Raw genomic sequence first — 13627 nt, 5'->3', positions numbered from 1 at the left:
TTTCCAATTTTACCAAATGGAATATTCGCTCAGTGTTTTTTCTGATATTATTTTTGCTGTGTATGCATTAGTTTCACTCACTACTTTCTAGTAGTGTAGGAGCCAAAAACAACTAAAAAAATTCTAGAGCTGATGGGCAGCTTGATGAAACTTTTGTCCCAACAACATTTTCACCAACTGAGAATTTTATGTTATGATGATAATTGTCCATAATGTTTCATCACTTCTAACAAACTGCCTATAATATATACAAATAGATGGTTGCTCATTGTTGTCCTCATTTATCGTTTATAAGTCTTCTTCTTCTTATAATTTCTTCATCAGAATCGGTCTCGGTTTGAAAAGGAACCGAAAACAATAGCTCACACGCTTTTGTAAAATTTATATTGTAGAGATATTAGGTAATTTTTTAGAGGCAGGCAAGATGAAATATTAGCAATGCCTTTGCTGGGAATCGAATCACAGACTTCTGAAATACACGCTCAGTGTGCAGACCACCACACCACAAAGGCATGCCAAGAAGGCGGGAGAAATTCCTTATATACTCCCCCTTTTAAAGGGCGACTGGAGTTTTTAGGGGACCCAAATGGTGTGGGTGTGGAGAATCACCATCCATTACCCTTTTAGTTCAGGTGCCACTGTAGACATTAGGTAATTTTTTAGAGGCAGGAAAGATGAAAAACTAGCAAAACCTTCGCCGGGAATCGAACCGCAGACCTCTGGAATACACACCCAGTGTGCAGACCACCACACCATGAAGGCATGCCAAGAGGGCAGAAGAAATACCTTATAATATCATCTTCCATTAATTCAAGTTCATTATCTATTAGAGTCATACATTCGTCATCACTACTTTCATATTCATTGGTGAATGATTGTTTTCTCTTGATTCAAGGCTAAAATAATACTAAAAAGAATTTTAAATCATCTAACTTGGTCAAACATAATAAATTTAATCTTTATTTACATATTACAAAATATTTGAAAGGAAAAAAAAGATTTAAACATTTAGAATGATTTTAGAAAATACAATGTATAATGTCGAATCTAGCTCGACAAAGGAGATTGTGTAAGAAACATTATGTCGAGCCACACTTGACATATATTAGAATAATACTAAAAGAATTTTAAATCTTCTAATTTGGTCAAACATAATATCATACATATTATTTACATATTACAAAATATTTGAAAGAAAAAATAGATTTATACATTAAATTATTTTAGAAAAATACAATGCACAATATTGAGTCTAGTTCGACAAAGGAGCTGGTGTAAGAAATATGATGTCGAGCCACACTCGACATAGGAGTCCTAACAGTTAATTACCAATAGTGTATCTATGGGGACTGGCAGAAAATATAACAAATGAAGGCAACTATCATGCAATGAAGGTCTAACAAAGAGTTGAAGAGTTGACCTTATTACTAATAAGTAAATACATCATCACAAATTTAATCTTGAATGCTTTCAATAATAAGCTGTCTGAGTTCAATAAATACTTTATAACTTTTACTAATATATACTCTATGTGGTCCTTCTGGAGAAATGTATGGTTGATATTATGCTAAGGAAATGCTTTCAATAATAAGTTGTCCAAGTTCAATAAATACTTTATAATTTTTACTAATATATACTGTATGTGATCCTTCTGGAGAAATGTATGGTTGATAATTATGCTAAGGCAATTTACGTTACTACTCATGAAAATTATTTCTCAGTGGTATAGCTATAGAGAAATGGAAGGGTAATCCCAAGTTGTACTTTTTTTTTTCAGGAGTAGGGTTTTTCATGTCAGGCTCAAATTTATCTTTGGATCATCCTTTTATTTATATTAATAATTTTTATTATTTAAATCACATTGTAGTTTGATTTAGATTCAAATCTGGTGAATAGGATGACTGCATAGTCATCCGATTAGAAGTATGACTAAAAGCCTGCTTCCTTTAGGAAGTTCACAAGAATATCCTTTGCCTTACAGCTCTCATGTTACCTTGCCTTAATTAAGTTAAATAACCTGTTGAATGGCTGAACTGCAAATTGTTATAATGCGATTTTGTTAAATGGCTGTAATAGTTTTGAGATTTCATGTTAGTCTTTTTTTGATTTTCTGAAGTGAGTAACATTATGTGCAGACTACTCAAACTACTGTTCTGAAACAGATTTACTTATACTTATTCTTCCTTTTTTTGTTTACTTACATTAATTAACAAGGATTTTGTTAAATATAGAGAGAGAACTGCCTTTATTTCCATTTTTTTTACGCTAATTTCTTCAATATACTTGTTTTCTATCCCATGTTGACTGCCTTAAAGCCAACTTTGAACAACCACAATGCTGCAAATGGAATTAAGATTCCTTTAATTTTACTACATAGCAGATATTCCATTTTTTTTTAGTATCCAGAAGTCAGATAGTTTCCATGTTGTCAAGTTTTTTTCTTTAGTATAGTACAGTAACTTGCTTAATGCCATTCACAGTCATGTTACTCCTTAAAATCAAAGAAACTTATTCAAAATCTTTGTAAGAAGCTAAAAACACAATTAATATCATGCTGAAGAGTTGGTTATAGCTCCTGAGCATGATTACAGTTCTTGAGCATAGTTTTCACAACAAAATTCTACAAGATGTATGGAATTAAAAAAAAAAAAAAACTTATTTAAATTCATATTTTCAATTTAATTTTTTAATTTATTAGACCTTTATTTTTTAAGATATAATACGAATATCTCCTGTAAACTAATAACAATAAAAGTTTTTTTTCTACTATGTTTATTTATTAAAAATGGTTAACCAATAAATATCTAAAGAATTTCAAATCAGAAACCCCCCCCCACCTCTTAAATACGCATTTACTATTGTTACTAATGAAGCAGATCAGAAGTGCTCTAAGGTGACTTATTTGTTAAGAATGCAAGATTATCAACTCCACATAGCATACTAGCTCACAGTTTGTAATATTTTTAACTTAGTATTTTAAAAAAAAGATTTAATTACTTAAAATCAATAGCAGTTACTTACCAAACCTAAGAAATCTGACATCAGTAAGATAAGAAGAAACATCGCACGTGGAGATATTTTCAAGCTCACAATTATTGCTCGGAATACACAACTTACAATTAAGAAAGGTATCAAGATCTAAAACAATAAATAGTTCATGTTTTTTTTTTTTTTAAATTTAATAAGCACAGTAAATTTTAATTAAAAATTACTGGAAAATGAATTTCTGAATTATCAGATGATCAAATTATCAGAAGTATTGCAAAATATTTTCTTCCTTATTTAGATTTTTGGAACTTTCGTTTTTACTTAAACTACCAAGGTTTTAAATTAATACGAGTTCAAGTTTTAATATTTTACATTATGACAAATATTTTAATATAAATAAAAATTCAGAGCTAATTTTAAGCAAGCTATAAACAGTACAGTTATGTATAAAAAGAGTCTTAAGTTCCATTTAAAGGAAAATTTTAAATGTCACTTACTTTCAGAAGTATTAAGAAACCCATCACAAAAGGATTGAAGATGGTAAGAAAGCAATATACACTCGTAGGGTCAAAACTAAAAAATAAAACACATCCAATGAAAGCCAAAATTTAATATTTATTATAGACAAATGTATCTACCATATATTTCTGTGTATTAGCTAAGAATTTTTGGAACTTTTTCTAAAACTAAATTGTGGGGGTTGACTTGTATATGGATCCACTTATCTTACTAAAAACATAGGTATTTTTAAATTAGCTGGACACAAGTGATAATTGCTAAATATTCCCTTTTTTTATTTCTATAGTTAATGAAAAAAAAATTTAAATGAGCTACTTATTTTATGAAAATGTGTTGTTTAATTTTTTAAATTGTACATAATGCTGGCTCATCATCACCAAAATGAAAGATTTGGTGTTGATGACATTTGGGCCCAGCTTTCTCCACTCTCGAACTTTTTTTCCATTTACAAAGAATGCAGAGCAGACACACTGTTGCTAGAATTTTCAGCAAATGCAATCAGCTATCATAAAAAAATTTCTCTTCCTGCTCATTTTTTCAAACAAAAAAATAAAATGGCATAGAAAATAAGATTAACTACTGTAGCTAGGATTTAATTTCGGGAAGGGGACTTCAGCTCCTTCATCTTTCCCCTATATACAGTCATGGAACACAGATAATACATATCATATACAAGACAACTAACTAATGAATAGAAAAAATGTGCTAGCTTCAGACAAGATTATAAGAGTTAACTATTATCGTGTTTCACCTAAATGGCTACACATTTAAATATTACAGGACTTTTTTTATTTTTTTTATTTTTTTTTTATTTTGGCATATACATCAGTTTTTAATTTTGGGTAAATTTTTGAGCTAAAAATGCACTCTCAGCTGATACAGGGATAAGCTTACATTTGAAAATATATGGTTATAACTCTTTCTTTCCATATATATTACAGATTACAATTTGTACACTTCTATGAATGAAAAAATAATTTTTTATACAGTTCCCATAAAGTAGAAAATTTAATCTGAAAAGTTTATGGTACTTGTATATTACTGCTGCCACACCAAAAGGAAAATGCCTAGCAAAAAGTGCACTGTGTGAAAAAACTGGCATGCAAAAAATGTACAAAAATAACAAGAATGCTACAGAGCAAAATATGTAACAAAATTATATTTACATTTATTTCTTGCATATATCTCCTCATTTGTTTCTCACAGTTTCTAGTGGCCATACATCTGCAATTGCTGTTAATATAGCTTTATTATACAAACTATAGCACCCCCAAGTTCTGTTAAGGTATCTCAGATGCTGAGGTATACCTCATTATTTTTTATTCCAGGATTTTGTAACTTTTAACACAGCACGTAAAAATGATACCATCTCTAATATATAGGTCACCATATCTGCATATTCTATTACGAGGTAAAATACATTTTTTCTAGAAAAAATACTACTGCTCATTAATAACTCCTTGATAAATCAAAAACTGATGACATATTTTGCATCTGAAAGGTTGATTAATACACTTTTCTAATTTGTTTGTAAAAATGCAAAATATTCTTCTTGAAAGAATACACTGTCTGTTTAAGCTTCTACATAAGATTTGTTTTCAGTATGTGGTCAATTCTGGCATCTGAGTGTAGATCATGGTGACCATTGCAACATACAAGTATTAAGTTCTTTAATAGACAAACAACATACAAACATCTACTTAGTTGTTTTGACTTGCTGTGTGAAGATCTGCTGAAGAGGCCTAATTTTGTGTTGGAAGTTAGGAAGGCAAATGAACTTATGGAGCTGATACGATTCAGATCAGAGGGATTAGTAAGAAGATATTTTAATAAGTTAAATAAAAAAGTTATATAATAATTTATATTTTAGTTATATAATAATTTAACAATATATTTAATTAAAAATAATTTATTTACAAAATTTTCAGTTATTAATTTTATTGAAACCAGCTCCAAATTTAATAATGATTGCTATTTTACCCATCATCGATCATTTAACAAGCACTATTTAGAATCATCGATCTTTTAATAAGCACCTTCTATAGTTAAAAGTTGAAAATGAATTCCATTTGAGGCACTCAAAAATGATCCAAGTTGGTAAATCTATTTTCAAATAACTCTATACGTTTTACTTACAGATATGGAACACTGTATTTAGTTTAAAACATAATCAACATTTGACAACTCCCCCTCGCTTCCTGAACAAAGTTCATGGTTCTGGGCACCTGGGTAAACCCTATCCCAGAGGTAATTTTTCAAACATTATGTAGCGTAAACTTTTGAAGTAGCAATTATTATAGCATAAATGTGGTAGTAATTAAAACAAAGTTGAAGAAAAGTCCATAAAGTAAGCAATTATGTCCAGGTGAAGTTGATACAATTAAGTGAGAATGAAGCGATGTCGTGAGATGATACATACTTCCAAGAGTTACTAGTCGAAAGTCATGCAGGCATCAGTTTCGGAGTGCAGTGGCTGAATGGAGTCAGAAGGCAGGAGTTCAATGGTAGAACTGTTAAAAGCAGAGAAGCTGATTGGGTGATGTGCGAATTTGTGTGCTGGGGGGGGGGAAGCTAAAGCTCTTTTCAGTCCATATAAATTTTGAATGGTGGATGAAAAGTAAAGAGGGGGGTGTTAATTTGGAATCAGTACCTGCTGGACTTCGACAAATTTAAGAAGGTCTAAATAAAATCTTAGGTTTCAAACTTTGGAAAAACTTTACTTAAATTTTAATGCAAGTTGCTGTTAACACTTATTTATGCATTATCAATTAAAAGTTTTCACGTATAGATACAAGTTTTTTTTTAATATATTTTATTATATGATTATTTTTATAGAAGCATTTTTTGCATAACTTCCGAGCATAACTAGTTTAGTAGAGTAGATTTTGTTTAAACGAACAATGAAGTATCTATCTGAAAGATAGGAATAGAGTGTTGTTATGATGTGTTAAACCCAGAGTGATCAGCTTGCAAATGAGGGCATCAAGCCAAACACAAGCAAATGCCTTAGCTATGTCAAGGAATATTGCAGCCGTGTTTACTTTTTCTCTTAGTCCAGTAGAGATTAGTTAAGATCTGGTGCCAATCGGCAGCATTTAAGGAGATTCAAAATTTTGTAGTTGGTGGGAAAGCATATAGATGGAGCCACATTAGGCTGTTGAACTATAAAATACTAATAATAGTTTCTAAGTAAGGCTTGAAACCTTCTATTCTCTGGATCGTTAACATTATACTGCAATGTCAGAATGGTGTGATTGTTAACTTTAACAATGTCTTTATAAAACTTTTTAGCAATTTTGACCATAAAATCCCTGATTTGTGGTGTGTTGGTTTCAGTATGAAGTGCTTCGTTTCTTATGTACCAAGTACTGCTGGTAAGTTGTCGTAAGATGATGTTTTGCAGTTGCTGAAGTTTAATTAATGTAGTATTGCAAACATGCCCCCACACAGAGCATGGATAGGTGATGATGGGATGAAGCATGGCCTTATAAATGAGCAATTTCTGATCTAGTGCTAAAATGCAGTTTCAAGCGATTAGGGTGTTGAGTGTTTTTTACTAACTCAAAACTCAGTAATTATATGTTTAGCATGGGGCTTCCATGTGAGTCTTTGGTCAAGTATAACTCCAAGGTACTTAACAACCTTGGCCCAGGGTATGATAGTGCCGGAGAACACTTAAGTTTTCATCAATTTTCCTCTTATGGGTTAACATTACTGCAATTGTTTTAAAATTGATCTTAATTTTCCATTTAAGAAGCCAGGATTCAAGTGCATGAATATGAAGTTGTAACAGTTGTATGGCTGTGCTAACAGATGCATTTTGGGAGAGGATCACAGTATCATCTGCGTACATAGCAAGTGTTGTGTCGTGCATGTGTGGAATATTGTTTGTGTACAAATTGAAAAGATATGGCACGACAAGGAATCCTTGCAGCATTCCTGAACATAACTTAGTTTAGTAGAGTAGATTTGCATAACTTCCAAGCATAACTAGTTTAGTAGAGTAGACTTTGTTTAAACGAACAATGAAGTATCTATCTGAAAGATAGGAATAGAGTGTTGTTATGATGTGTTAAACCCAGAGTGATCAGCTTGCAAATGAGGGCATCAAGCCAAACACAAACAAATGCCTTAGCTATGTCAAGGAATATTGCAGCCGTGTTTACTTTTTCTTTTAGTCCAGTAGAGATTAGTTCCGTGAGATTAGTTCTGTGAAAAGTTTATGCACTGTGGAGTGTTTGCTCCGAAATCCATATTGCTGAGGGATGAGAAGTCCTTGATTTTCACCCACTGCTTTAATTTCCTTGAGTAAAATAAATTCAGCAATTTTACAAAAAGTAGGCAGCAAGCTGATTGGTAAGTAAGACTCAGGTTGATTGGGTGATTTTCTGAGTTTTGGAAATGGAGCTATGTTAGCAATTTTCCACTGAAGGGGAAAATACCTTATGTCGAAGTTGGATAATTTTGGTCAGTCTGCAGACCATCAAAAATCCCATTTTTTTAAATCATAATATAAGTAACATTATCATATCCAGGATTTTTCTTGGTCTTGATTTTTTTGACACAGCTAAGAACATCTAATGGATTGACTGCAATGCTGTTGTCTGTGCATGGTTTTGAGAGAAACTGTGTTAATAGAGTCAGGCAACAGTATTTTCTGTATGTGGGTCAGGGATGTTGTTAATGGTAAACTGAGTAGCATAGTGATCTGCGAGAGACTGAGCTTTCTCAGTTTCTGTGTATGCGATCCCATTTTTGCATTTAAGGGGTGGAATATTTGTGTAGCATCTTTTTAACCTCGAAGTGGCTTTCCAGATAAGACTTATCGTCAGTAGTGAGTTCTCAAAGTAGTTAGCCCAGTGTTTTTGTGAGTGTTTTCGAGTTTGATCTCTGACTTCTTGATTTAAAGCGTTGAGGAGTCTTCTGCCATCTGGATGCCTTGATCTCTGCCATTGTTTTTTTGGCTTTGTTTCGTCTTTTGATAAGTTCTCTCAGCGCATGATTTTGAGTGAAATTTTTGACAGGAATTTGCTTGGTATTATTGTGATATGCTGTGATCAGGTCGTCAGTAAATTTTGCAACTAAAACATCTAACTCATCACTTGTATGTATTGTATTGTATGTCTAGTGTGTGTTTAGAGCTTTGGTGTAATTAGACCAATTAGTAATAACGCCTCTTTTGTCTGGTGTGCTATGGCGGCTAACATACAGTTAAATCAATACTGGATTGTGATCCAAGGAAATGATCGGACATTTTTAAGATAAAAAAAATCAATGGTGGTGGCTATGTTAAGGCAATAGCGTGTTGGCATGAGCGGAGCTGCAATATGGAGATTGGCTGTCATGGCAAAGTTGTAAAGGTGTTTTCCTGCGGCGTTGGTTGAGTTGCAGTTCCATATGTGATGTTTAGCATTAAAATCTCCTTCTATGATTACTCTATTGTTAAGTTTAAATATAGTGTCCAAATCTGAAATGATATCATTTATGTGTTTATCTGGTGGTAGATATAAGGAAACTAAAGTGATGGGTGGTGTAGTGGGTGGCATGATTGTAATAGCTACTGCTTCAGAAGCTAAAAGCTGTGGAACTGTAAGTATGTAGTGAGTGATAGAGCGTTTAATTAGCAAAATAATACCTCCGGCTGTATGGCTTCTTTTTGGTCTATCATACCGATGCATATCATAATTTACAACATGAAAAGTATATTGAGGGCCAAGGATGTGTTCCTGTATGAATAATACATCGGGCTATGCTCATTTATAAACTCCTTCAATTCAGAAATTCTTTAAAGGAGACTATTAGCGTTCCATGTAATGATAGTCAGGTTTTGGGTGTAACTATTCATGATTAGGTTCATTCAGCTCTTCTTGTATAAAGAATAGTATATAGAGTTTTTCCATTTGTGTTTCTGCTGTACAAAGCTGATTTAAATTCTTGTTGATAATCCCAGCGAGTTTAGATATTTGCTTAAATCTGAATATAGACTCTAGTTCTTTTATAAGCTTAAGTAATTCCAGAAATCCTGCCCAGTTAAGATTTTTAGTCGGTTTGGGGGTATTATTAGCAGTATTTAATTTATTAGTTTGATTTATTTCAACTGTTTTCCTCTTGGCTGCGGCTATATCTAAGGCTGTGTTCTGACTGCTTGTAGGTTCTGCTACCTGAATTTCTTGCATATTTTGAACTTTGCTGGTTAGCAGAGTAAAGTTTTTTAGGTCTGCAATCTATTATTTTTAGGTTTTGGAAATTTTTTCACACCCCCTATAGGAAGCCAGATGAGAATTATTGCAGTTCGCAGAGACAGGATTTTCTATGAAACCTTTCTTGGGGCATAGTACAGATTTATGTTCCCCGCGCATTATACACAACAGGGAGTTAGAAAACAGTTCTCTGAAGAGTGGTGCCATTTTTGACAGTTTAGACACTGTGGTATTAAACTTTTGTTCACATACTTTTGAATTTGCACTATAAAAAGTTACATATGGGTGACCTGGTAAATATCTTCAACATTAGGCATGGGTAAGATTTGCACTTGAAAAAGTGACATTGGTTGTCTGGTATGGTTTCTGGTCATCTGAGTGACTTTGTGTATTTTGAATCCTAAATCCTTGAGAATATCAGCAATTTCATCTGTTTCCATATCAATTAGAAGTCCGCAGCTTACAAACTTAACAGGTCTTAAGTGGTGCTCTTTAATGATATAATGTTCAACTTTATGATCTTGTAAGCATTTTGTGAGAATCCTGTGATCATCAGGGGTGTTGGGAAGAATTTTCAAGAATTCACTGTTAATACAGCCGAAAAATTTGGCTTTTAAATTATCTGCAAGTGGTTTCATGTAGGGATTAAATTTGATATTATCTGGGGGTTTAACCATGACAGGAGGTACAGATTTTGGCTGCGGTGGGATTTGAGTTTGTTGCATGAAGTTATTAGATTGACTGTTAGTGTTTTGTTCTGTATAGCGAGGCGAGTTATTTTAATTTGGGTCTAAAGGACTAAATATGTTCTTCATCATGATGTAGTTAGAAACATCTCTCAAAGGAGTTTTCTTAATTTGTTTAGAAACTCAGGTGGGTCTAACAAATCCATCATTCCTAACATTCCAGTCATCTCAGCAGTCTGAGCTTCCCGGTAATTTGCGTTTAATGTTAGAATTAGTTGCATTATCAATTTGAGTAGCATTAGCATTATTCTCACCATTGGCGTAGCAGGGCAAGGCGGGACATCTCTCCTCGGACACAGCATCCAAGGGACGCCAAATTGATGCTACGAAATATTTTAATGAAATGTTTTCCATTTTTGGCACACAGAAAGGGGCTCAACTTCTTCAGCACTGTCTCCGAGCGCTGGAAACTCTAGCTATGCTCCTGATCCTCACAATTAACAATATTATTAAAACAGCCAGCAGGATTTAAGAGGGGATTCCTAGCACACAAAGTAATATAAAATTCGCACATACCCCTAAGGTGCTTCATTTCCATTTTCATGACCCGAATCGCTTTCGCCATCAGAGGAGTATATTAGTCTGGGTAAGATACAGAACGGACAGCATCCAATTGTTGTTTCAGAATTTTAGTTTGTTTGATCTTAGCTTCTAGTTGTTTTATCTGGCCATGAAGTTCTAACACGACTAGTTCCGGCTTAACTTCTATGTTTCCGTTCTCCAAATTATTCACTGTATCCATATTTGTTTCCATATCAGTATTCTCTAAGTCAGTAGGTGCACTCCAGTCCGAAGTCTGCTTATCCGGCGGTAATAACGTCGCCAGCAGGTGAGGGATCATGGGCTGACATGAGCTCAAGAAAAAAAGCAACCTTCACCCATAGAGGCTGAAGGCAGAATCCGATAACTCCCTCTTCCCAGAGCACTCTCCGTCAGAACTGAGGGGAGGACTGGGCAAAGTTGCACTGTGCCCAGTTTGGTGCCCCAGGCACAATCTTGGTCCCTTGCTATGATTAATTTCATGGGCTTGCTCTGATTTCAGAGACATGATCGGATGTTACTGTTGATCAGGTGGGATAAGTCACAACAATAGGATTTGATAACTGGACATTCTGATTTACTTAAATTCAAAATCATATATAATTTACATTTACAAACAGGCGATAAACTCCACATTTTATAAAGATAGAATGGACAGACTTTGGAAGATAATTCTGCATATTAGGCCTGAAAATTCTCAAATGAATTGATGGCTTCTGTTGTTCAAAATGCACTCTTGTCAAACAGTTTGTAAAAAAAATAAAACAAAACAAAACAAAAAAAAAAAAAAAAAAAAAATGCCATAGCTTTCAACCACCCATATTATTCACCAAATTGGTTGGTCACTTGAAAACTGTGACAGATTCACAAATCTCTTTTCTTTTGAACTGCATTTTGAAGGCTAAAGAGTAAAAATTTTGTTTTCTTCAGCTTTCAGTTTTAAACAAAGTTATTTCTAAAACTTTGCTGACAGACTTCAGATATGGGAGTGTGTATATATGCATACACACCTGTATATGTACACTGCACTAAAAAAAGGGGAGACAGTTATATATCTCTCATTCTACTGGGCAGGTTGACAAAATTCAAATTGTGTTTTTCATGTCAAAATTGCGACTTGAAATACATATTAGATTTATATATAACATTGTTCTAGCACAGGTATTTTGACAAAAAAAAAAAGGCCTTTTTCTGATATAACATACCGATGTTTTTCCATATTTCGATTCTACAACTCTAATTATGCCTAGATATTAAATTTTATAAAATTTGGTGCAAAATTTACAGTGAAATTCAAAAATTTATCTTGGCGCAATTTTTTCAGTTTGCGGCAAGAATAATTCACTTGGCGAACTTCTTAATATATGGCAACCAATTTTCCTTTCCCTTCCATTACGACGGAGCGGAAATAAAAAAGCCATCTCTTTCTTATCTTTTTACATTGTGCGTGAGCGGGAAAAAAAGTCACATCATTCCTACTTTCAAATAATTTTAGCAAAGTGTCTAAACCACATTTGATGTTTTATTGCTTTTAACAAATACGGCAAATTTCAAAATGCGCCAAAATATAAATTCACCTATATCTTCGGAAATTTTGAATAAAAAAGTGCAATTTTTGCAGGTATGCTTAGAAATACATCTACTTTAAGATGACGATAAAAATTTATAGGTTATAATTCAAAATTGTTTTCAAAAAATTTATAAAATTTGTTTAAAAATACAAATTTTAAAAATAAATTATAAAAAATGGAAAATTTTATTTGGAAGGAATCTAAATTTTGAAATGTCAAGAATCAAAAGAGTTTTTTTTTTTTTTTTTTTAAAAAAAAAGAGAGATTAATAAATATATACTGAACTCAAATAACACTGAGAAACTAAAATTTTGATAGCTAATTTTTTAAAAACTATTTGTGCGATTTTTAGAAAACTCGGTAGTTTGGCATAATTTGCTCTTTTGACACATGATAAACGCAAGTTGAATTTCGTCAATCGGCCCCGTAGAACGGGAGATATAGAACTGTCTCCCCTTTTTATTTTGCACAGTGTACATTTGTTAATAAACTTAATTAGTGTATAAAGCCATGAACTCAGTTATGGACAGTTGATACAGTTCTTTATTTCAGCACAGCTTTCTTAAAGGAACATATCAAACTAAACTGATGCAAAAGGCTTTTTCTCATAATTTTAAGCATACTCATTCACAGAAGTGTAATAACTGATAGATGAGAGAGCACATATGAAGACTTGTACGAGATGAGCAAGATTACAGATGTTAGATTAAGAAGAAGGAAGTTACTTAATTTTTCAGTGGAGAGACATAATATCCCTTTATTAGTGTTGGTTAATTAAAAACAAAAAAGATCCCTAACAATTCATCAGCATTTTAAATTAATGTAATTAATAGAATATGTTCATTTGGTTACATAATTTTAGGTTAATATAATTTTTTATTATAAGCAAAATAAGCATATTATAAATGACTGAAGAAAATTTACAAATCACTATGATGCCATCTACTATTACTGTTGCTATCCCTCATATTTTCTTTCCTTTTATTTTATGTAGACAGTTTTGTTCTATGCTGATGGCTGATGATGGTGATTTTCACATCATTCTATAATAATATACCTTTTT

General features: G+C 32.7%; 1 protein-coding gene across 2 annotated transcripts in view; it reads right to left on the bottom strand.

Annotated features, from left to right (window-relative positions):
- LOC118189876 (GPI ethanolamine phosphate transferase 1-like) overlaps nt 1-13627 on the bottom strand; it is a 129494-nt gene that overhangs the window by 14955 nt on the left and 100912 nt on the right. Inside the window, exons 24-25 of one of the 2 annotated variants that reach the window (XM_085827339.1) lie at nt 3486-3561; nt 3022-3138 (exon numbers count right to left, since the gene is read on the bottom strand). In XM_085827339.1, coding sequence (XP_085683465.1) covers nt 3022-3138; nt 3486-3561 — 193 coding nt within the window. The remainder of the gene's footprint in view (nt 1-3021; nt 3139-3485; nt 3562-13627) is intronic. The other variant, XM_085827344.1, reaches the window with a different exon arrangement.

The sequence above is a fragment of the Stegodyphus dumicola genome, chromosome 1, assembly GCF_044657685.1.
Source record: "Stegodyphus dumicola isolate Sdum_Otavi_A_Nest chromosome 1, ASM4465768v1".
Lineage (NCBI taxonomy): Eukaryota > Metazoa > Arthropoda > Arachnida > Araneae > Eresidae > Stegodyphus > Stegodyphus dumicola.
The sequence above is the reverse complement of the archived record's forward strand: the minus strand, read 5'-3'. Positions and strand labels throughout refer to the sequence as shown.